We start from the raw sequence: 25,369 nt of genomic DNA on the forward strand, positions 1-25,369 counted from the left end.
TATACTTAATATCTGTGATAATTGATATGACTCCAGGATAGGAGATGGGACCACCCACCAAATTCGTATTAAGGTCCCAGAAATTCATTTTCATCAATTTTACCCAAATCTAATATTTTTTTATTTTTTTTGTACCGAACTTATAAGGTGATTTCAGCCAAAGAGATCCCCACAAAATTCGCTCTTTGGTATTTGGACTTGGTTTGGCGTTAGATTGAAGAGGTTCGAGTGGTGATGACCTTGACTTAATATACTAAGTATCGACTAATCCATGCGAATAATTGAAAAGCAAAGAGTACAAAAAACACGCAGTCGTAAAAATAAAACAATTTTTTATCGAAAATTTCATCTAGACTCCATCGTTTTCTCCTCAGCAGATCACTTGCGTCCGTTTGAAACGACTCTTTATTTAAGTTCATCTTGAATACCGAGTTCAAGTTTTCCATAATGGGTAGTATTAAAGGGATTGTTTTAGTGCTCGTGCTTGTCGTGATAAGTTTCGTAAAAACGAAAAACTTCGGTGTCGGCATAAACGGTAAGTACATTACCTACATAGCTGCGGTATTGTAGCCTATACACTAAGGAGTATTTCCTAGATCTATGTATTCCTTCTAGCAGTGATTGCTCATATGAGTAGGTACTGTCGTCAGAACTTTATTATACCTAATTGATACTCTCACATCTTAAAATCATCAAAAAAGGATGAAACCTCCATTGGTACATGTTGTCAGAATTTTGCGAAAATTGTTTGAAAAATTGTTAAAAAGCCTCAAAATTGATCAAAACTGATCAATTTTCATAAACTTTGACAAAAACTGGTTAACCTGTATCCGAAATAAAATCAACCTGAAAAAATTTCCCTTTCGATGCTTTTTCGAAGTATTCAATTTTCAAAGTGCGATCTTTCAATGATGGGGGAGCATCCCCTCCCCCAAATTTGGGCTATATTTTCAAAAAAAATCTGGGGCATGTGATATATCGAATTGTATGTTTTTGGTGACATTGAACACGAATATGATGTCAGATTTTTGATTAGACCCCATCCACGCCCCCCAGCACATCCTCAAATGGGGAAAAAGCGACCTCGTCGCCACAGAGTTGAAAAACATCAAGATCGCTGAAATTTACCTGATTGCACATAGTTAACTAAAAAAGCTTCCGATATTTGTTACAGAAAACAAATCCATCGAACATGATTTCCAAACGAACGATACCAAAATCATAAACTGTCCGACAAATAAAGAATCGATTGATGAATTTCCATCGGATATCTTTAGCCAGTTCCAGAGAATACACGGTGCCATAATATTCCATTTGATAATCGGATTCTATTGTTTCGTATTGATCGCATTCGTCTGCAATGATTACTTTTTACCATCGGTGTTTTGTATTTGCCAAGGTAAAGTTCGCTTTCATTGAAAAATTCGATGACGTAGTAAAAAAGTCAATGAATTTACATCGGCGAGTAAAAACAATACCGACGATGACGTAATATAGTTACATTTTTAATTAAAATTTTATTTTCGGTCATATTCCTCCTTCTTGATCGGTTTAATACTATTTATGTCAACAGATTTGCATTTATCACCCGATGTTGCTGGGGCGACATTTATGTCAACTGCAACTTGTACCCCGGAGTTATTCGTTAATATTATTGGAACTTATTTGACCAAGTCCGATCTAGGAATTGGAGCGGTAAATGGCAATGCAGTTAATATACTCGTAATAACCGCGTGCGCCGGACTCGCTGCCAGCAAGGTAATTCACCAGCTGAAGATTTTTTTTTTTTAAATAATACCTATGTACCTAGTACATTGTACATCGGCATAAAAAGGACAAAAGTTTGTTTCCTAATAACTTATTGGAAGACGTTAAACGCTTCGTATATGCTCAATTTCTAGTAGAAAATATTTATTTAAATGAAGCTGATAATTTGGAAATTATTGTTAAGCAGAATATAAAATTGGAAGTCTGGCCTTTGCTACGTGATAGCGGAACTTACATAATCGTGGTCGGATTATTAGCAGTGATATTGGTCGACGGAGTCGTCCAGTGGTACGAAGCTCTCGTACTGTGCATCTTATACTTTGTGTATTTCACCCTGATGTTAACCCAAAACCGTATCAAAACTGTGGCCAATAAAATACTACCTTGGAAGAATTCTTTAAATTGTAAGTACAATTACATTCATTGTGTCTGAGGTGCAAGAAATAGGAGATTCCCAATGTAAATAACCTTTATTAAGGTTAAATCTCAAAAAAGTGAAATTTTACAGAAGAGCAATTTGCTTTTTTTAAAAAACTTTATTCATTATTTTCATCAATTTATAATTAAATGTGAGAAATGAGTAGCACCTCATTTTGAAGATTGGATATCGTACCTTCATATAGCATAACTATACTTTGAAAAATAAAATCTTAAAGAGGGAATATTTCAATGTTTGGAACCACTTTTTCGAGGGTGCATCCCCTAGCATTGAAAACTCCCCTATCACCCTGAGTTATTGTTTCTACAAGAAAAATCTTGAAATACAAGTTGTTCATTAAAAAATTTCCTACATTTTTGGTTCTTACAAAAATTTCATTTAGTGCCTCTATTGGGCCTTAAATTACCAAAAATGAATTTCCAAAAAAAAGTCAAAATCGCATTCTTAACGTTTTCACGAAAAATCACTAATCAGGAAACGTGATCAAAGCTACTGTAGGTATAATTCATTTCTCTTTCGCCTTTGCCCTGCTCATGCAGCCCTCTTCACGCATACCCCCCTTCGCCCCCAACCTACATGATTTGGTGGACATTTTGGGATATGGGATTGAAATCATGTGACATATCATAATTTCAACTCATTGAATGTTTTGATTTTTGAGCGAATTTGTAAAATTATTTTAAAATGATTCCGAATGAATTTCAAAAACCAATTTTGATCGTTTTCCAACATTTTAGAAGGATTTTCGTACAATTTTTTGAAAGTTTTCCTATTCCGCTTTGATTCTGTAGCTGAGGAAGTATTTTGCAACGCAACGGTACATTTTTTGATTATTTTTGCAAAGTTTAAAAAATCAAGAAAAAATAGACAAAAACTTACAAAATTTTTTCGATTTTTTAAGCAAAAATGATCAAAAAATTGCCACCATTGCGTTGCAAAATATTTCCTCAATCTCAGGATGATATCTTTCAATATTTTGGTATGATTCATGCGAAATATTCGCCAAGAAAAAAATTTCAAAACACGAATTCATCTCCCGATCAGAATAAGCCATTTTTAAATTTTCAACCACTCAGTAGAACCCAGTAGGTGGTCTTGGATTTTGATGGCAATGGTCCAGGTCGGCGCAGAACGTTAAATACTAGCTTTCGGGACGGGGAGAGGGGTTAGCGGGGGTCAAACCAAAAAACCAATTAGGTACCCCATTTGATTTGTCATCTCAAATCGCATCTTTTGAGTCCAACCCATTTTCGGAGAAATTGGAGACTGGTGCTTTCAAATTCAAAAAACAGCGATATTTTCCAAAATGGCATTACTTAGGAGGGGCACCGTTTCACTGCAGGGACATATGGGGGACTGAAATTTTTTTGGGGTAATTTCAATTCAAAATCTCCAACATACTTACTTCAGTTTCAGCGAAATCGAAGACTATGAATTTTTTCCGATCCACCCTCATCTTTATCAAAAAATATATTGTACGTCTTGCAGCTAAATTAAAACTTTAACTGATTGTTGTAAGTATTTTGATTTTTTTTTCTACGCAGCGACATCTTCGATGAACGCAATTATGTCTGTACCTGCAGAACATTGTTACGGAACATATAAACCTTTTTATATCGGCGATTATGTTCCTCATGGACATGAACATGGTTCCCATAATCATAATTCTCATAACGAAAAGCCACCGCAACAAAACAAAGAAGGCAACAACGAAAAACAAAGCATCGATGAAAGTAAATATTTACCTAAAATATTTCGTTTTTTAGACATGTATGTTGTACCTATCAGTTGAATGGCATTCTACTTCTGCAGATACCTATACCGCTACTTTCCTACTTCTGTTCAAACAAAACACCTATTTCAATTTTAAATCATTTAAACGTTGATTTATTCCATAGTCGAACCCATATGCTCACCTCCTGGAGGATTTTTGATGAATATTTGGTGGTTGTTGTCGGTACCAGTGTCACTGGTATTATCCGTATCCATTCCAGACTGCAAAAAGTATAGGAAGATCTATCCGTTGACGTTCATCATGTGTATTGTTTGGATTGGAATTTCTTCGTATATTGTGTCCTGGATGATGACAATATTCGGTAAAATAAAATAACAGATGGTATAATTTAAATTTTTACATTATGGAAAGCTTTGCCATTCGGTCTCACCCGTTAATAGTCAGTTTAAATGAACTGATAAATAGTTAATTTCGCAGAATCTAAATGTTTCAACAATTATCAATTTGAAGCACTTATATCAGTTGGCCTCCTCCCTCCTCCTCCACTCAAAAAATCGCTATTTGTGACGCGACCAGCGATACCATACCATATGTCGGTAAAAATTTTTTTCGTTTTATTGTGGTTTCTGGTAGTGTTTTTCTTCCTCTTTTCATCGGTGCAAACAGATTTTCAAAATATTAAAATCTGACAAATTTGCAAAATTTCAAAGTTGCGTATTTTTTGAAATTCAAAAACCAAAATTCTGAGAAAAACGTTTTTGAAAGTTTGGGTTATTTTTGTAACATTTTTAAAAACCAGTGAACAGTATTTTTTTTTTTGATTTTCTTCATCTTTTAATGGTTTTACATCATAATATTTTTTTTTTTTTTTGACATTTTTTTATGAAAAGCACTTTTGTAAAACCGGTTTTTCACCACTAAAACGACGTGTTTGAGATCGGTGGGTACACCCATTCCAAAGTATAGGCTTCATAGTATATGAATCGACAAAAACATTTTTTTTGATATTTTCTGACTTTTTCCATGAAAACGCGATTATCTCAAAAAAAAGTTTTCCGACTTATGGTATGGTATCGCTGGTCGCGTCACATTTATAGTTTCGTCCTTAGAAATGGGCCCAAATTAACAAGATTCAACTTGTTGTTGTTGGCAAACTGTAAAAATGTGTATTCGTTCAGAAGTTTAAAAGAAAGTTTGAAGTTTGGACATAGACATAGATTTAAATAACCTTCAATTGGTTGGTTATAGGAAATTAAAGCACTTGAATGACTTGATCTGTTCAAAATCCAACTGATTTTTGATGCCTGCCGATGAGGATTATTTTATATTCGGTTTGTCAGAAGTTTTGTTGAACTTTTACTAGGTATTTACCAAATCTTGAACTTTCATAAATTGTACATTTTGGAAGCATAAATTTTACTTCATGGTAAAAACAAAAAAATAAATACATATGTACATAAGTAAGTAAATAGGTAAATAAATAAATAAATAAAAATGAAAAACAATAGAATATGTTTCCTACAATATTCGATTACCTATACTAAGTAATTTTTATTTTCAATTTTTGATACAGGTTACACATTCCACATCAACGATGCAGTGATGGGTACAACATTCATAGCAATCGGTGGCAGTATTCCAGAGACATCTTCTGCCATTATAAATGCAAGAAAAAATGGTAAACAGTTCGATATAATTTTCCTTATTGACAATGTACTTATTGATATGCACAAAGAATATTACAATCAATAGCATTTGCACATTCTCTATATTGATGTAATGTAATAAGCAATCCATATTTATCAATTTGATTGCGCTGAAATTATGGTAATGAAACTTTAATATAAAGAGACAATATCACATCCAATAACCAAAAGTACCTATGTGTATTTCATGTTGCAGGAATTGGATCCATGTCAATTAGCAATGCCTTGGGAGCGAGTACTTTGGATATTTTGTTATGTTTAGGAGGACCATGGTTAATGAAAACATTACTTCCTGTTGAAATTGGTGGAGGACCGATCACGTTAGAAACTCGTGGTCTTACTTTTAATTGCTTATGTTTGATAGTAAGCGTTGTAACTTTAAATATTGTAACTTACTGTAACTCTTTTCATATGAATCGTGTGTACGGTTTTATTTGTTTATTATGTTATTTTATCTTCGTCACGCTTTTGATATTGTCTGATATGAACATTTTATTCAATTTTGGAACAAATGCTTGCAGCTGAGAGTAGGATCATATCTTACAACTTCTTGTTATTAAATTCGAACAATATATTATTATGGTCTTGCAATTCTGTCAATTGAAAGCACTATGAATATGGTCCAACTGATCGATGACTTTTGCACAGAAAAAGGCTAGAAAAGGGCATTTTAAATGATATGTGCTACTAAAGTTAGTTATTTTGTAAGTGTTCAAACTTTCCAAACCATAATTGTTGAAATTCTTCAAATATAACAAAAAAATTTCTCCAAGAGGAGCTGACTTCATTTTTGGTTTGAGTTTTATGACATGAGGAACAGGTAAGTAATCGTTTAAATTTCGTAAAAATTGTTTAAAGTTGGCAAATTTCCTGAAAAAGCAATAAAATTTCACAAAATGAATTAAAATTCTTTAAAACTTTCTAAAACGGAGTACACTTCAAAATTTTTTGTAAAAACTAAAAAAATTGATGAACATGAAACAAAAATTACCGAAACTGATCAAAAAATCGTTACAACACAAAATTGAGAAAAAAAATGATCGAATAAGTTGAATTTAATTTTGCGCGATTTGAACCATTTTTATAGTTCAAAAGAGAAAAAAAATATAAACACGATAAAATTGTTTGTTTTTCTCCGCTCCACCAACACCCTGACCAAAAAATCATGTTTTCAATAGATAAAATGAGAAAATTAGTTTATCAAGAAATATTATTTCGGATTACATATTTCATTAATTACCGTGGTAATTCGATTCTGCATAATTGTTCAATGATAATAATGTAGCAAATCTTGTGCAATTAAAACAAAATTATAGAAATAATGAGTCCGAATTACCTCCATAATATTAATCATTTGACGACCTTCATCGCGAAGAGATTAATCTTCTAATACGAGGACTAAAATAATTTTTTCAAGATAGGTACTTCTTGAATGCGAATTTTATTGGTACATCGCAGAGTACTTTTACCCAGCTAATGATTTTTTCAAAAAAAGTGATTTCAGTTCCCTACCTATTTCCTCCAATAAAAATTTACAAATCAATCTTTAAAATTAAACTTATGTATTTTTGAATTAAAAATCAGTACCTAGGTAGGTATCTGTTTTCTATTTTTAATGATTTCAAAATAAATACACATAGAAATTAAAATTTTGCGCCAATTTGGACCCCCTCCCTTCCTTCTTACAAAACAAAAAAAATTAAGAGAACAATTTATTTTACAAAATCTATCACACTCTCAAAGAAAATGTTTTGGAATTTTGATTCTAATTTAAAAAAAAAAAATTATTTATCATTTTTGGTTGAATTTCTCCACTTTTGGCTCATTTTGAAAATTTTGACTTTCTCTATTCGATAGTCTGCCCACGATTTTTGGAGAAATTCTCAATATCATCTCCGCTTTTGTACCTAAAATTTAAATTCTCAACTTCTTTCGATAAATCTCCAATTTTTTTCAGATTTTTGAAAATTTTTTTGAAAAAATGCACATTTTTGCCATCGAAACGAATGATTTCAAAAATCCACAAACCAGTAACATTTTCAGGAAGAAATTCCTGCCCACCACCAACTAAAAAAAATCACCGTAGAAGTTCTAAAACATGACGAATACTCTTGAAAATAACTTAGCCTACGTCATTTATACCTATAAATCGACCAGACTAAACATACCCCACAATATGATGTAGTAATGCAATCTATACCTTCGTTATGAGGCGAATTTAGGTAAAGAATGAGAGAAAAAATAACACATTTTAGACGTGTTGATAAACACCCGAGAACCATATCTTATCTCAAATACAGATAAATCTTTTGTAATTTGTTTTTTGAATCAAACGATGATTTTTCTCGTAATCCTACAAAGTAGTCGAACTTTTGCGCTGCATTACGTCGGATCTCCATTCTCGTCGGCAAGTTTATTTTACTCGTTTCGAACACTATATTATTAATTTTCGATGTAATTTTTTTATCTGTATAGAGTGACATATGAATTTGTAACATTGGATTCGCCAGGTTTAATTTTCGTAAGTACTCGTACATTTCGATAAAACCCCAACGTTGGACTTTGAACTCGTAATGAAACGTACCTGTGTAAAAATGCAAGAAAAAAAATCGAGTAATTTAACTCTCTCAATCGATATAGGTATTATAGGTACGAGTAGGTAACTAGTGAAAATTACATAATTATGTAGGCCTACTTCGAGGAACGTGCTTTTGATATTTGATACAGTTATTGTGATTCTTTTCATTTGTGGTTTAAAATTGTTCCAACGTTGATGTTTTCGAGCTTACAGAATAGACTTTCGTTTCTTTTTTCGAATCGTAGGACGAAATACGTATTATGAAAATTATCGAAATGGATGTTCGTGGTGTTAATTTAACCGGTGTGATGCAATTTTTCATTTTAGGTCAATTATCATAATGCATCGTCGTCCAGTTGTTCGTCACTGGGCCAGCGATACTTTTGTGAAAAGGCCGTTGTTTCGTTTTTGTCGCTTTCTTATCACCATATGGTTATTTATCAATTGCTCGACGTACTTTTCAAATGCTCAGCCCAGACCGGCACCATTTACTTCGACTGGTCTTCCGATATTACGTGAAAATTTCACCTCAACGACTGCCTCAAATAAGAGTAAGTGTTTGTTTGGATTTACCTTTAAAATAAGTACATATAACAATCTGTAGGTGAATTTTTAGAGTTCAGAACTATGTAGGGAGAGTTTTGAAATTTCGTAGGAAATTATCGAGTTTATCGGTGATTTCAACGGGCCTGGTAGTTCCTATGGCATTGGTTGATTTAGATCTTAGGATGGGAGATGATGGAGAGGGGAGGGGGGAGGGTAAGTTGAATGGAAGTTTTAGAGTGATTTGTAATTTATTGTTTGGAATTAGTAGATCAGATTTTTTTGCCTTGAATGTATTTAAAAGTTTTTCTTTTAGACATAAGAAAAATCACATCAACAACTCGTTACAATTTGAGATAGATTTATTCGTGAATCGATTAAACGAATCACTTGAACAGTTAATCTCAGTTTATTAGAAGTTGAATTTCATTTGGGATCATTTTATGAAATTTTTTAAGACGAGAAAGTCCAAAAATCCTCCACAGACTCCAGATAAATCCAAAACCAAATCCAAAACCAACACCAATCGATCCAAGGGGTTGAAAAGTGGCTATAAAGTACGAAACGAATTTTAGCTTTCTACCTGAGATTCTTTGATTATCAGTTCCCCTTCGTATTAGAGAGTAGGCAAATCCTTTTGTAATTTTCAAACTTGAAAAATAGTGATGACTTTTTTCAAGATCAGATACCAGATCGCTTTGTTCTTCTCAAAGAAAATATTCGATTTATGAATCACAATGTGCATTAAGAGGAGTAAGGGTAAAGTTTTATTCAGTTATCTTTTTGTATTGAAAATTGATTTCTCGATTTGAGCAATTTCTAGTCGTAATACAAGATTCAAATCTGTCTAAGGTGTCTACGATACCTCGAAATTCTTCTCTTTTTTTTGTAGAGGTGCAAAAGAGGACGTGGGAGCTCAAACCAACCTCTCAAAAGCAAACCTGGAATCAGCTTTTTGGGTATTTTTTGGCTTTGAAAAAAAAGTTTCAATTTTCAAAAAAAAAGAAAAACAAAAAATTAAACTTGTATAATTTTTAAAAAATTGAAACAAAGCTAAATCGAAATAAGTTGAAAAAATAATATCTATAATTCAATATGTATTTAGCTGAGCACCTCTGTTTGAAATATCAAAAAATTGTAAAATTTTTGTTCATTAAAAAAATCTGAAAAACTTGAAGTAAATAGAAAAAAATTGAGAAAATCTGCAAACATATTTTTGGCAACGAAATTCCTCGCGCTCAAGGCAGCTTTCATAGAAATGTCAACTGCCCCAACCAACCAATGAGAGTTCAATGAGATTTGAATTTTCCAGAATAGTTCAAAAATTGCACAAATGAACAATTAAAATGACCGGTTACCTATTCAATTTTGCCTTGAGTAAAAATGATGACATTTTACATTTTTGGGGCCCATTTTCTTCAAACAAATGTTTTAAATTCCAGAAAATGTACTAAAAGACAGCCGACTGTGTTCTGAGGGTGATTTTTGATATGAGTAAGAAACATAATTATATTTCTTGAGAGCCAGATTTTTTCAAAAAAAATCTCTAAATCTCTAAAATGTGCAATTAGGTAGATGCAAATTTGAGAATATTTTTTTCCCACTCTTATTCCGACTTCAAGTGCGTTTTGAGGGTCTCTTTCGACGTAGGTAAGTGAAGCCAAGTGTATTTTTTGGGTGCCAGGTTTTTGCCAAAAAAATCCTCAAAATCTCGAAAATGTGCAATTAGACAGCTTAACTCAGGGAATTTTCTTTCAAAGACTTCTTCCAGTTTCCAAAGCGTTTTTAGTTTCACTTTTGACACTTGAATGTTTTCCAAAATGATAACAAGCTCTTTGGTCAAGCCCTCGTAGGATCTTTAATTTTTTGATTAAGCAGCTGAAATATTTTTATAACATGAGAGGTTCCTATTCTCAGGTCAACACCATATCTACCGAACAAGCTCGAAATTCAACAATACATTCTATGTGATGACAAAACAATTAACCGTGACCTTATATCAGAATTTTCAAAAAGTGCGAGGCGAGAAATACTTACTGAAACTGAAACGGATCGATAAACAATTGAAAATTGTATATTATTTTCTTAGAAATAAACATCGTAAAATACTTAGAAATGACAAAAACAATGTCAGCTGCAATTCACATATTTTGACATTTAAAATTTTTTGCCTCATTCGCAACTTATCCTAAAAACTCCCTCCACGTTGGCTTTTTAGAAAAAATTAATTCAAATTGACATACTTAGGATAAGATGAAAAAAACAATAAAAATTTCAATTTATTCACTCGCAGATCGTTTCAAAATGACATTGAGAACTCTTTATGACTTTGAAAATCAAAAGCTGCTTCAAAAAAATGTTAGGTGGGGGAGTTAAGGCGGAAACTTGGAAAATTTATTATTTGAAAAAAGTAAAAAAAACAAAAACAACTGACCACTTAAATGATGAAATTGTCTGGAAAAATTTCTGGGTATTTTGTTTACCATTAAGGATTTGAAAAAAACATCCAAAAATTTCACAACATTGGGTGACTTGTTTATTTTTATGGACTTGGATACAGCAACATATAGTTTCATCTGTGCAAGCATTTGATCTAATTAGTAATACCTTTTGGTGATTAGCCGTCAAAAAAGACCATAAAAACCAAAACACTGACGTAGGTATTCGGATAAATGACTCGAAAACATTACACAATCCTTATTTAAATAAAAGGTTGATTATTCATCTCCTACAGATACGTGTAAAATTACCTATAAAAAATAATAGATGAATGATTTTTACTTGTTAATATGCGAGGTACTTTGTTATCGATTTCCTGATCGATTTCAAAGTATCATGTATCCACTGGGTGAAAACGCATGATGGAATTTTTAATTACGTAAATAATTTAGTAGTGCGGCGATTTATAAATAAAATTATCACGTGAATTGTATCCAAGATAAAAACAGTATGTTGGTTTTGTTCTATTTGATTAAGCGTATATCGCAAAACAAAAATTAGGTAAAAATAATGGACCTATCGAAACTGCAAATATTTTCTTTGAATTCGGCCTCGAACTCATAGTCAGGTGATTCGAATAAAGATGCGTGTTATTTTAAAGCTGAATGGACTGACTTCTATTTCACAGTGTAGCCCATTTTGCGAATACGATCCAATAAAAATGTACACCATAAAGTTCAATTTAAATACACACAAATATCTCAGTCTTCTAAAAGATGACCTTAGCAGATGACACGTTAACATGGCTCATTTTCAATAAACTGTCATCCAGCGCCTTCAACATTCATTGTTTAAAATTAATATTAATTTTCTCGTCTCATCTTTATTCTCACTTTTTCAAGCACACGCTGATTTTTTAAACTTGTTATCAACGATTTAAATTCATCTAAGTAATGCTATATTGAACACTCAATTTAACTATGAAATGGTCAATGGTCAATAACCTCGACCACGAGTGTTTACATTCATCAAAAGTTTACACCAATTTCCGGGATTTTTCCACCCAACTATACTAATGGCATTTTTTCTCTTTTATTTTACAGACGATACCGGAAATGATACCAAAGTTTTTATTACCTTCAAAGAAGGAGATCATTATCCAACTGTGGGTTTTCCTTTCGGAGATGCCGGAGCTTTAATATTTCCAGTTGTGATTATGGCGTATTTATTCCTATGTCTTACCATCGTATGTGATTGTTTCCTAGTACCGTGTATCCAAAGCATATCGAGCGGTTAGTAAATGAAATTTTACTTTAGCACAATATTGATAAGAAACCGGTTAGAACTGGTTGCAAAAATGGAAATTTTTTTCTTAAAATAGAAAATAAATCGAATTGTAGGTAGTATAATGTTTTTGGATGAGATATGGATATTGGTTCAATGTGCATAGTTGAACAGGTTTCTTGAAATTTTATTGGGTTTAATACAAATAACAATTTTTTTTCGCAATAAATTTCTCACAAGTCGACACAAAATTTGCTTAGAGTAGGTATGAGTGATAAAATCATCAAATGTTTATCAAAAAAGAAATGTAGTTTGGGATTTCAGATTTTTTTTCTTGAATAGGTACTTAACTTACCTATCTGACAATTCGACAAATAGACAAATGCTTCAAATTTTTAATAATTTGAAAAAATATCAAAATATTAAATGTTTCAATTTTTACTTTTTTTTTGTAATTTTTACCTATTTTAATGGCGAAAAAAAACCTGAAAGTCATAGAAAGGCTTGAAAAAGTTACAAAAATTGTTAAAGTTGAGAAAATCATTTTTGAAACTTGTTTGAATGTTTCTGTGGGTTCTTTTCTGAAAATTTTTTACTATTTTTCATCGTTCTTAAAACTATACAATTTTTTGAAATTTTAACGTAGGTCTAGGTACCTTTACCTTCCCTACTGATCTAATTCTTGTATTTCTTTTCTAAGCTTTTTCATTTTATTTTTCTTTAATTATTCGAAGATTTTGTTAGGCATCACTTTCAGTATTTTTTTTCTCATCTTGGTCTTTACTTTATATGAAAAAAATCATTTTTTCCAATTTTTTTCCACATATTCTTGAAAAATGTTAGCAATTCAAGTCAGAGTATGATAATTTGCCCCTGTTTCTTCACATTTCTATAGGTGTTAATGATGAAGATTACATAACTCAAGATAATTTTTTGAATAGGTACCTAGTTCAGAAAATTATTTTTAGCTCATTCCCTGCCATCTCAAACCAAAACTGAAGTCAAGCCGATTTCGCTCAATTTTTTCGACTTGTTATATTTTTGGGAAAAATTTGAACTTGAATTTCTTCAATGAAAGCTCAATTTCTCACAATGAGAATAGAAGTCGAAGGCCACCATTTAAAAATTTGAAAAAATTACAGAAAAGCCTTCCTGTTATTTTAAATTGCAACAAACGAATCTTCAAAGTGTGTGTAAAATCTCCTCTCCAATGAAAGTTTTAAATCATGGATATGTTTTTTGGTCAAGTTGATTTAATGCTGTATCAGGCATTATCATCCAGACCGAGTCAGCCTGATCCCGACCAAGCTGGAGCTTCTGGCTTCGGTCACCAAACTTTGATCTGATCAAGTTTGGTTTGATTTAATCATCCGGACCAAATTTTCAGCCTATTGACATTATTTTCTGCCTGGCTTTCCAAGATCGTCTGTCTGCCAGTCTCCCTCTCAAGGTCATTGACACCTCTGTCCGGCTTCTCAAGGTCGTCTGTCTTCCTGTATAGCCTCTTAAGGTTACTGATCCGTCAGTCCAGCCTCTTATGGTTGTCTGCAGGCCTGTGGCTCTTCTCAAGGTCGTCTGCCAGACTGTCTATCCACTTAATGTCATTGACCCGTCTGTCTGGCTTCTCAAGGTCGTCTGTCTTCCTGTCTGGCCTCTCAACGTCGCCTGACTACCTGTGGGTCTCTCAGCAATCTATAGTAACTTTGATAATTTTCTGAATTCGACCACTCGATGTCCCTCGAACCCCAAATTTTATATACGGGAGAGGGGAGTTATAAAAAGTACAGTGTGCTGTCAAAATTCAATGTTCAGTTTTTTCCCTCAAATTTCGTAACAATCTTTTCTAAAATTAAATCAGTCAAATTCGCCATCATATTATTTTTCAGCTCTCGATTGGAGTCCAGACGTAGCCGGCGCAACATTAATGGCGGCAGCTTCCTCATCGCCGGAACTTTTCGTCAACATTTTAGCAACATTTCTCACGAAAAGCGACGTAGGCGTTGGAACTGTACTCGGTACCGGACTATATGCTCTTCTCATAGTTCCTGCTCTTTGTATATTGTTTACTTCAAGTAAGGTAATCATAAAGATCCCACTCGAGTTACTCATATGTATCTCTTCATAATTGTACATGCACTCGATTTAATAACAAAACGCTAAGTAAATGATATTTATCCGTCGCAGATGTTAAAACTAGACTATTGGCCGATTACTCGAGACACTTTGGCATATCTGGTTGCCTTGCTCGCACTGGTAGTGACTTTAGCTGATGGTGAAATCCTGTGGTATGAAGCTGCTATATTAATAACCATTTACTTGATTTATTTATTAGGTACGTGTATTAATTTTTACCATTTATTTTATAATTTTTTTTGTGCATAAAAAGCTTATTTATCGCGTATGAAGCCACGTTTTCGAGTGGATTATCTTTATTTGCTGGCTGATAATAGATGAAAAAAAACGAGACGCCGGTGAAGGATTATGAACGATGGATGTAAAACACAATGAGTATTTCTATTTTAAATGATCTCGAGGGTTTATATGAATAACAACGTCTAGTAAGATACCTATTTCAAACAAAGGGTTAATTCGAATGAATTATTTTTAGATGCAATTAAATTTTTTTAATAGCACGTAGGCTACATTAGGTTTCCAAATTGCCAAAAAAAAAATAATGTACCCCGAAAATTGTTTTGCAATTAGTAATACGTCGATAATTATTCGAAAGGAATTTTCCACTGCCAGCAAAGTTGATTCAAATTCTCCAGTCAACTGATTTCAACTGGCTTTTTTTAAACCACTACAGTCTATGAAAACCGACACGCGTGTCGATAGAATTGCATAAATAGGTTTATTTAACGGCGTAATGTGGTTTTCAATTTACAGTATTATATTGCAACGATGACCTGCGATTTAAATTTGAAACTATGATGGCGGCCATTCATCGAAAACGCACCGCTGCCAGACTGATCGAGCCGATTATACCTCTGTTACAGAAACCAGGTAAAATTTCATCTTTTATCCATCCTATGTGGGAATTTCTTCAAAGTTTTCTTAAAGAAAGTATAATATTTTTAGTTTATTACAGGTCGTCTGAAAATTTCCATGAGTGTGGAAGATGTATTTTACGTGTTGGAAGATCATACTCCAGGTTAGTGCAATATTTTCTTTGCGGATCCAACTTTGAAATTTCAACGAGATTCGCACACATTATAAAGTTATCCATCAATAGCTTCATGGGAAAAAAAAAAATGTTTTCAGATATCAGATCTCTGAATTTTTTTGTTCTGTTTTTTCACAATTTTTTCCCCTCATTCCAGAATTTCAAAAAATTTTCATTTAACGCAAAAATGGTAAAATATGTATCATCTCGTAAAAATTGATAAAATACAAAAATTATTTAAAATTTTGTGAAAAATTCATCAACTTGACATCAAATTTTTTGAGTGAAAGAGAAGTTGAATAGATAAGGATCAAAACAAAAGTCGTTAAAAATGATTTTAAAAATTGAAAAAAAATCTCATTTGGCAAAATTCAAAGAAAATTTTTTGAAAATTAGTAAAATTGATCACTGTAAAAAAATGAAAAAAGTTTCAAAAAGTGAGAAAAGGGAATATTCAAGTGACCTATTCCAAAAATCTTGAGAGCTTTATCAAACAATTGAAACACTTTCACTTTTCACTCCCACGTTATTTCAATAAAAGATCTGTGTTACTCACGAATTTAACTCCAATTTGACGAAGTTAGGTACTCGTTGAACGTATCCCATAACCCCACTCTGTACAATCTGCATCTTCCAAAAAAAACCACGCTGAAACATAAAAAAAAATAAAAATTCCATTAACATACAAGTTATTTAATTTGCAAACGTTTATTTTCATTCGAGTGCATTAAAATGATAATTTCTTCGATTCTAATCAGACTCGATTTCTCGATTTTAATTTCAGAATTCTACACGATGGCTCAATGGCCCACACACCGCAGCTTATGGGCGAAAATCGAATGGATTCTGATGTGGCCAATAATCACCATCCTACGGATGACCATTCCAACCTTCTGGAATAGCAGGTATTCGATCCTGTACGTAATTACATTCGCAATGTGCGTTGCATGGATTGGCGTCTTATGCTACAGTATATCATGGATGATATACTTAATCGGTAAGTACTCGTATTCGTAATGGTAGAGGTACCTCCCTCTATCCCTATGGCTCTATTGCATAAGTAAATACAGGTACAGGTACATTTTCTTAAATCACGTCGTACATGTACTTGCCCTTTCAATAGGTAGGTACGTGTACGAGAGTAGAGTACGAGACACAACAAAAAGACGCGAATGCGAATTTTTCCAGCCAACTATTAACCTTGTATAACCTGATCGAAATTTTCAATCGGCTGAATTTTATAAATTATAGTGATTTACATAAAACTAATAACTTAACCAAAGATGCATACGACTGTTTTAGGAAATAAACTCTCAATGCCGGAGTCGGTCATGGGCTTGACTCTATTAGCCGCCGGTATGAGTATACCAGAAACTATATCCGGAGTTATTGTCGCTAATCAAGGTTAGTACCGGTAATACGCACATACATATGGTATATTTGATTCTACTATGGGTACACTTGTGCGAGTATTTAGATAGATAGAATACTTCTTCGCGCAGGTAAGCGCATTTTTTCTTCTTCTTTTTCTTCTCCTCCAATAAATATGCAAAATATTAAACAGGAAGCGGAAGGTGAGGAGAAAAATCAAAGTGTGGGAAAATAACAAAAGGGCTACTACTTCGATTAACTGGTTTTTGTTTTATAGTCGTTGGGACCTTTGTGAAATACCATAGACCATAGGTAATCGCGACGGTACAAAAATTGGCTCGACTTTGTGTGCACAGTGAAATATTTTTGACGACAACTTGTTTTTTTTCTTTAAATTGAAATGTAATGTACCTATCTATGTATTAATAAGTACGTGTGAGTGCTTGTCAGAAGAAGTAATCCCATGGCTCGTATCAAGGTTTCCCCCCCCCCCAAAAAAAAACTGAAAATCACCAAAAAAATGACAAAACACGAAAAAAACATGTTACTTAATGCAAAAAAATGCCACCCCCCCTCTCAAAAAAAAGTTGCGATACAAAAAACGATTATTGGACAATTTTTGAAATAAGGTGAGACTTTTTGAAATTTTTTGCAAAAAAAAAATGAAATATTGTAGCAATTTTCCTAAAAAGCAAGAATTTTTGACAAATTATTATTGTTGAAAAAGCGTGACTTACATTTCTATCTAAAAATACGCACTTTTTTTGACCAATTTTTTCAATTTCACTAAAAAAAAACAAAAATGTTGGCCAATTTTTGAAAAAGCAAGAATTTTTGACAATTATTGTCAAAAAATCAAGTTATTAGATTATTTTGACAAAAAGTAGGAATTTTGTTTTGACGATTTCTAGTAAAAAAGCGAGACTTGATAATTTTTTAAAAAACGTGAGACTCAATTATTCTTTAATAATTTTAATCTTAATCAACATTTTTGGGTAATTTCTGAAAAAAATTTGATTTTTTGGAATTTTTTGTCGAAAAAGCGATAAACTTTTAGCAAGAAATGAAACTATTTGGCAATTTTGAATATTCAAGGCGAGATTTTTCGCTATTTTTGAGAGTAGTCGAGATTTTGATAATTCTAGCATGAGGCACGGTTTCGGAAACCTTTGTTGAAAAGGCAGTGCAGCCAGTTAGAAAATATTGAAAAAGTGCAGTAATGCTTTCATAAATTAATCACTAATTAATGTCAAGTACCTATCAACATTATCTTCTTCAAAAAATTAAAATTTTAAAAATTTGTAAAAAAAAATCAAGTGGGACCGAATACGAGCCCTGACGCCAAAATTTTGAATATAAGTATTTTACCGACATTTCATTTTTCTCAAAGTTTGAGGTCGTTCTTTTTTTATTTATGAGCAACTAGTTGGAACAGAGATTTTTCAAGTCTTACGAAAATGTAGAAAAATCTACTGACAATGAGGAGTTAAAACTTGAAGAGTCGTATTTTCTAGACATAACAAAGCTAAATCGAAATACCATGCAAAAGTGTACCACAAGCCCAAATTTCGGCTGCTGAAGTGCATTTTTTGATTTTTGGTGAATTTTTATAAAACAAATTTTAGGCAAAAAAATTGAAAAATTGAAATTTTTTCAAATTGACCAAGAAAGTTGAAATTTGATATGTACATTCTTGACCACAACCAAACCCCCTCCCGAATCGATTGAAAATTGTTTCGAATCGTTTTGAGAAGTTCTGGAGACTCTCACCAGATTTTGGAAAAATTGAGTTTTCACAAAATTTCACCTGATGAAATTTGTAAAGCTAAAATTTACGTTGTGCTCCAACTTTAACTGGCCAAGTCGATTGAAAGCAGTTTCAAGCCGTTCTGAAACCTCCAGTAAAATTTTAGGAATTCGGAATTCCAGATTTCTAAGCAGTGCTATAAAAACTGTCCAAATTAATTTTAACACTTATAAATGCGACTGAAACAGTGATCTTAGAGACCGAGTATGACACCATTTTTCTAAAATTTTAGTGGAAATTTCAACATTTAAAAATCTTCTGGAGGCTTCAGGAATGCTTAAAAAATTTCGAAACAATTTTCAATCGATTTAGGGGGTTCAAAATAGGACACATACCAATTTCCAGCTTTCTAAGCCAATTCAGTAAAAGTTTTATTCCATTTCCTTCCTTTTTTTTTTCAGGTTTCCTTGCCCAGATCCTTGTCGTTTGTTAATTTTGATTTGATATATTTCTTGATTTTGTCATCCACCCATGTTTGAACCCCCCCCCCCCCGGTCAGTTGAAACTGAGTCAATACAAAAGACTTGAGGTTTTCTATAAAAAGGCCTCTGACGATACGTTTTAGTGACCAAAATTCATTCCATGCCAATGTTTTCAAACTTCCCTTTATTGTCCAAAGTACATAAAATAGTCTCGTCACTTTACTCTATGATAGGGTCATCTAAGATGTAACTGAATTCCAAAATATGTACTTACAAGGAAACCTCTTCTATACTCTTTCAACATTTTCCTTTTTCACAGAGAACGAAGAAGAGCTGGAAGGGGGGCGGGAGCACGTGTGATGGTTGAAAAAATTCATATACTTATTTGCAAAGAAAAATTCTATTATTCTACTAATTGGAATGGAATTTCCCCAACACACCGTTTACAAGACGCATACCTACTTACCTATTTCCATTTTATTTTTTTCTCGAGAAAAATATCGTATCATAAGTAGAATCGTACCTGGCACACGTAGGTACGAATTTTTAACTCATGAAATGTTGTGTTGAGATGGAAAAAATTTCGTATTTTCTAACCTGTGATTCGTAGAATTGTTTACGAAGCATTCGCAGGAAACCTAATAGGTACGATAAAATGATCAATAAATTTTTTCTCAAGTCTTTGTACGGAAGCCATTTACAAAATTTCTCCTTTAATTATTTTCCAACTGTTACGCAATGGGGTAAATACCGCGAATTTGTATAATTATCACAAAATATAAACAAACCCACATGAAACCTGTTCCAAGTCAACTATCTTATTTTAAAAATTGTTCGACGAAGATAAAAAAAATTTTTCATCACCGCCTATTTATAATCAAAATCAAAACTCAATAATTATAACATCTTTAGATATGGAAAAAAAATTAAGGTAAACCACATCCTCGCACTGCCTTCGCATTTTTTTCCATCAAAGTATTAGCGAGATAAACCAGGAACAATTACCTACTATCTGGAGAAATTAACATATCAATGAGTTATCGGCGAGTGGTGGGAGGAATAGAATGAAGAATACATAGGTATATTTTATAAATCGGTCATCGCTGTGTTTATTATTAATAACCCACACCTATTTTTTAATCGTACATTAGACGTAATAGGAGTAGTAGTTATATGGTATCATAGGTTGGCCTTGAGTAATTGTACCAGTGTTATACTCAAGTTCATTAACTCGAGCTAAAAATGGTCATTTGAACTCCTACGTCGATGTGTCATCATAACACCTTCCAAAAACATGGATTTTCAAGAAATATTCCTAATAATTTGCGTAATTTCATTTTTTTTTCTCAGGTCATGGAACGATGGCGCTTAGCAATGCCTTTGGTTCGAATACTTTCGCAATTCTCATGTGTCTCGGAGTTCCCTGGTTGATTAAAATATCATTTTTCGAAAAATCGCACACTGGAAGCATAACCATATCTTCCGGAGGTATCGAGTACACCGCTTGCATCGTCGTCATTGCATTAATCGTAGTTTTTACAATATTACTAGTGAACCGGTTTCGTTTAAAGATAAAGGTGAGCATTCGTTAATAATATAGGTCTATCAGATCACAATATTTTGCCAATAATCCAAGCTGCAGGCAAATTCATGTTTATATACTTTTATATCATGGGAAATTTTTCATTTTTTATTTTGTATTTTTTGCAGGCTGGATGGCTGTTTGTTCTACTGTATTTGATATTTATCGGCGTCAGTATCTACATAGAATTGCAATTTTTTTGGCTGGAGAATCATTGAAAAAAATCATCTTCGAGCTCACACATTATACTCTAGTCCCAGTTTATCGTCGCTGACTCGATAAATTACCAACTGATAAACATATCAATCGAAGCATTTACCTAATTTGAATTAATTTTTTCACTAAAACGAAGACACTATGAAAAAATTCCGACTTGTTTGTACCTCGAGGAGAGGTGAAAAAAATGGCAATTATCTATCGAACGTTGTTAAAATACAAATACAGATCAACTTTATACTATAGTATAGCCAGGCTGCATGTAATACAAATATAAATACCATAGACACGAGTGGATTACACCTCTACAGCTATACGTATTACGTCGTTAGTAAATAAATCATGAAATGTTTCACGCAGGTATTTATAAATTCAATGTTTTTTTTTTTAATTCTCATTTTCTTATAAAGACAAGATAAATGGTGGCCTTAGCCAGGCGAACTGTCAAACTAGGGCATCTTGTATAATTTTAAAATTTTGTTTACCAATTTTTAATTTTATGTGTGGATATTTTACGTGTATTTTTTTGTATTTTTTAAGAATTGCTTTTTACCCAAATGATGATTTTAATAAAGATTTTTTTTCGAAGTGGGAGTATTTTATTTTGGGTTATCGTTTCGAAATTTCGTAATACTTCGATGCTACGGTCCGGTCTTATTAATTTAAAATAGGTACATATGTTCGAAACTGACCAAATTATCAGCCTCCTGGTTCGTATAGCGAAGGACAATAGGCTCGCGAATAAACAACATAATCTGTGTACAGGTTGCTGTCGGGTACAGGTACTCTTAAGTCTTATACCTCTGTAATAGTGTGTTGTAGACTGTGTACTGTGTAGTGTTATTAGATGTGTTTGAATGATTAGAGTGGCTAAGAAGAGGTGAGAGGAGCGGGAATCCAGACTTCAAGGTATCCTTGATTTACCCTCTGGTGCATTTTTCGCAGATTCCAGCGTCAAGTTGTTTAACTGGTAACTCTCTGCGATGAGTTATTGAATTTTTATCGAGTCGTGAATTGACCAGGTCATCTAATGACTTCGTTGAGATAAAAAGTATTACCTGGCGTGTCACATGGATAGTTAATTTGATTTGAAGGAACTACAGTTTATAAAATTTTATGCAAATTTCTTGGCGTAGATTCAGGTACAACTCGAAAAAATGAAGATGTATTCAAAATAAATGAAACTCTCTTCTGAAAACAAATTTCAAATACGATACGTGTTTTCAAAATAAAACCTCACTAAGGGGAAAATTTCACGTGACTTTGATCAGGATGTTACATAACATGTGGCAAAAGGTCATACTCGCCTGCTTTCTATTTTTATTTTTTTTTAATTTAAAAAAAAAATGAAATTGAGAATTCTAGACCAAAACGTAATTGTGTCAAAATTCCAAGAAAAATAACTGCGTTTTCAATTTCCTTCCATCCTATTTTTTTTTTTTTTTGAAATTGAAGAAATACACACAGAAAACACATATGTTTATTGTAGAATGCAAATTTTTTTAATGCCTATAATAGTTTTTGAATTTTAGTATTTTTCTGAAATCTTAATGGGGAGATTTTACAAAAATTATCAACCTAACCCTCATTTTTTTAAGTCTGTTCTTTTAAAATGAGAATTAGAGCTGTCGAGAAGTAAAAGGACCTCAAGGTAAGCCTTCCTTCCTCAATAAAAAATTATCTTGTTACAAAACCATGAAATTGTGATTTTTCATGTTGGTAATTTGCGGTAATTACCAATAATTTCCTTTTTTTGTAAATGTTGGTGATTTACTGTACAAGTTCAAAAATGACTGGTAATTTTGGGTAAACTTTGGGAACTTGCCATTGGGATTTTCAATAATTAGCACGATAGCACCTGTAAATTTGCGTAATTACCACCGGCAATTTAGGGTAAATACAAGCGGTCATTTGGCGTAATTACCACCAGTGATTTTGAGTTATTCTTATTACCAACACAGCGGTAATTTTGGGTAGTTATCAACGTTAATTTTATTTTTGGGTAATTACCAAAGGTAATTTTAGGTAATTACCAACGGTAATTCAGTTTTAGGTAATTACCAAAGGTAATCTGTAGGTAATTACCAACGGTAATTTTAGGTAATTACCAAAGGTAATCTGTGGGTAATTACCAATGGTAATTTTAGGTAATTACCAAAGGTAATCTGTGGGTAATTACCAACAGTAATTTTAGGTAATTACCAGCGTACTTTTTGGGTAATTGCCAGCGTAATTTTTAGGTAATTACCAACGTAATTTTTTGGTAATTGCCACCGTAATTTTTTGGTAATTACCAGCGTAATTTGTAGGTAATTACCAACGGTAATTTGTAGGTAATTACCAACGGTAATTTGTAGGTAATTACCAACGGTAATTTGTAGGTAATTACCAACGGTAATTTGTAGGTAATTACCAACGGTAATTTGTAGGTAATTACCAACGGTAATTTGTAGGTAATTACCAACGGTAATTTCATTTTTAGGTAAATACCAACGGTAATTTTTAGGACTTGTACTCAATTTTTTCCAAAAGAGATTACTTTTAGTAACCAAAAAGATTCAAAAAAGCAACAAAAAAGTTACAAGATGAAAGAAAAACATGGAAAAAAACTGCAACAGAGGCAAAACCTCGCCTAGGGTGTAATACTCTAGTAATTATAAACACACAAAAAAAATTATTTCAATTAGGTAAGTACAATTCAAAACAAAAAGACGAAACAATAAATATTTCAATTGAAATGAGAAAAGTAATAAAACTCGATTAGCACTCGACATTGATAATTTCAGCAAATAGCAAGACTTTTTGGCAATTACTGGCAAGAAATGATGACTTTTTCCAAAAATTAAGTAAGACTTTCTGACAATTTCTACATCCCTATTAATAAAGTAAGATTTTGATAATTTTAGCAAAAATTACGTGAAACTGTTTTTTTTGCTATTTGGCAAAAAAGTGAAGCTTTTTAGCAATTTTTAGCAAAATATTGAGAATTTCTGCAATTTTTGTGAAAAAAACAAAATTTTTACCAATTAGGTAAAAAGTAAGAATTTTTGTCCATTTTTGGTAAAAATTAAGACCTATGGAAATTACTGGTAAAAAAGCGATACTTTTTTGAAATATATGTCAGAAAGGTGAATTTTTTTACTACAGATTGGTAAAAAAATGACTTTTTTGAAGCGAAAAGCAAAACTGAAAATTGGCAATATGATAAGGTTTTTTGTAGGCAATTTTCAATTACAAAGCGAGACTTTTGGTATCTAATTTTTTTTCAAAAGTGAAACATTCGGAATTTTCTGCAAACGAGCAACGATTTTTACCAATTTTTGCCAAGAAACAGTACTTTTTGACAATTTTTACAAAGGTCAAATTTTTTTACTTTTGGTTTGGCAGAAAGCGAAACTGGACAATTTTAATCAAAAGCAGGGCTTTGTAATCGTAACACGGAAAAGGCAGTGCACAACCTCAAGTAACAAAACGGACAGAAATCAACAATGATTTTTCTTGTAATTATTCCAGACTCGTATACTTATTTTCCTATAATTTCCACGAAAATTTATACAAACAGCATAACTGAACTCAAAATAATTCGCAAAAATTCTCATCGTGTAAATTCACCTCTGCTCGAGCTTCCATTCACCTTGAAATCACGCCCATTATTTTCTCAATAAGGAATCACTATTTTCTACAATTCCGGAGGACCTTGAGATAATTCTGCAGATCGACAAGAAAACCCAACACTATGGAAAATTTTCTTCCCAACGCCCATCAGGAGGTCCAGCTCTTAGCTCACCATACCACTTATACCTGACCAGCTGCACCCGAATGAAAATTCGTGAACTTGCCCGAAGACGCGAATGATAAATTCATTTGCGTAAATTTGCTCAAATGCATAATGTAAACACGTCAAAAAAAATTCTGTCAGCTGTGACTGATTTTACAATCAAATATTCAAATTGTAAAGAAATGACGATTGTTATTACCGAATACAAGTAGCACATACGGTTAACAAGTCTATTAGCTGTCGCCGCCATCATTATGTAAGCTTAATGCATTCTTTTTAAATTTTTTTTAACGACTATAATTATTTTTAATATTTCAAATCGCCAAGATATAATTACCATTTTAAAGTTTATACGAGAGAAGAAAGAAAGAGAGAAAAAAACACGGAACAAGTGTATCAAAAATACTCCATCAAAAAAGATACCGGCCAAATCGTTATAGCCCGTGAAAATTCAAAATATTCAAGGTTAGAGATTCGAACAATGGTAACTAACGAATGAGAATCTTGGTTAAGGGGAAAAAATTGTCGTAGCTTTGTTA

The 25,369-nt window shown here is 32.6% G+C and overlaps 2 protein-coding genes across 2 annotated transcripts; both read left to right on the plus strand.

The window, feature by feature from the left end:
- The first annotated feature begins 334 nt into the window (after positions 1 to 334).
- Positions 335 to 6,364, plus strand: LOC135846394 (sodium/potassium/calcium exchanger 4-like). Its single transcript, XM_065365470.1, has 8 exons — positions 335 to 535; positions 1,175 to 1,399; positions 1,574 to 1,758; positions 1,955 to 2,171; positions 3,751 to 3,939; positions 4,105 to 4,302; positions 5,515 to 5,619; positions 5,844 to 6,364. The coding sequence occupies exons 1-8, from the start codon at positions 448 to 450 to the stop codon at positions 6,170 to 6,172; spliced, it is 1,536 nt and encodes a 511-aa protein (XP_065221542.1). The 5' UTR covers positions 335 to 447; the 3' UTR covers positions 6,173 to 6,364.
- A 1,637-nt stretch (positions 6,365 to 8,001) lies between these two features.
- On the plus strand, positions 8,002 to 21,640 carry LOC135846392 (sodium/potassium/calcium exchanger 4-like). Its single transcript, XM_065365468.1, has 11 exons — positions 8,002 to 8,168; positions 8,553 to 8,776; positions 12,311 to 12,499; positions 14,378 to 14,568; positions 14,676 to 14,823; positions 15,378 to 15,494; positions 15,580 to 15,642; positions 16,439 to 16,651; positions 16,957 to 17,058; positions 20,605 to 20,831; positions 20,965 to 21,640. The coding sequence occupies exons 2-11, from the start codon at positions 8,566 to 8,568 to the stop codon at positions 21,052 to 21,054; spliced, it is 1,551 nt and encodes a 516-aa protein (XP_065221540.1). The 5' UTR covers positions 8,002 to 8,168; positions 8,553 to 8,565; the 3' UTR covers positions 21,055 to 21,640.
- Positions 21,641 to 25,369: the final 3,729 nt, after the last annotated feature.

This window comes from Planococcus citri, chromosome 5, assembly GCF_950023065.1.
Source record: "Planococcus citri chromosome 5, ihPlaCitr1.1, whole genome shotgun sequence".
Taxonomy (NCBI): Eukaryota; Metazoa; Arthropoda; class Insecta; order Hemiptera; family Pseudococcidae; genus Planococcus; species Planococcus citri.

Bases quoted from the DNA above. Each gene is read 5' to 3' on its own strand.
- LOC135846394 (XM_065365470.1), top strand. From the start codon at position 448: ATGGGTAGTATTAAAGGGATTGTTTTAGTGCTCGTGCTTGTCGTGATA. The intron at 536-1,174 runs GTAAGTACATTA...TATTTGTTACAG, and splicing joins CTTCGGTGTCGGCATAAACG to AAAACAAATCCATCGAACAT. The intron at 3,940-4,104 runs GTAAATATTTAC...TTTATTCCATAG, and splicing joins AAAACAAAGCATCGATGAAA to TCGAACCCATATGCTCACCT.
- LOC135846392 (XM_065365468.1), top strand. From the start codon at position 8,566: ATGCATCGTCGTCCAGTTGTTCGTCACTGGGCCAGCGATACTTTTGTG. The intron at 14,824-15,377 runs GTACGTGTATTA...TTCAATTTACAG, and splicing joins TTACTTGATTTATTTATTAG to TATTATATTGCAACGATGAC. The intron at 16,652-16,956 runs GTAAGTACTCGT...CGACTGTTTTAG, and splicing joins ATGGATGATATACTTAATCG to GAAATAAACTCTCAATGCCG.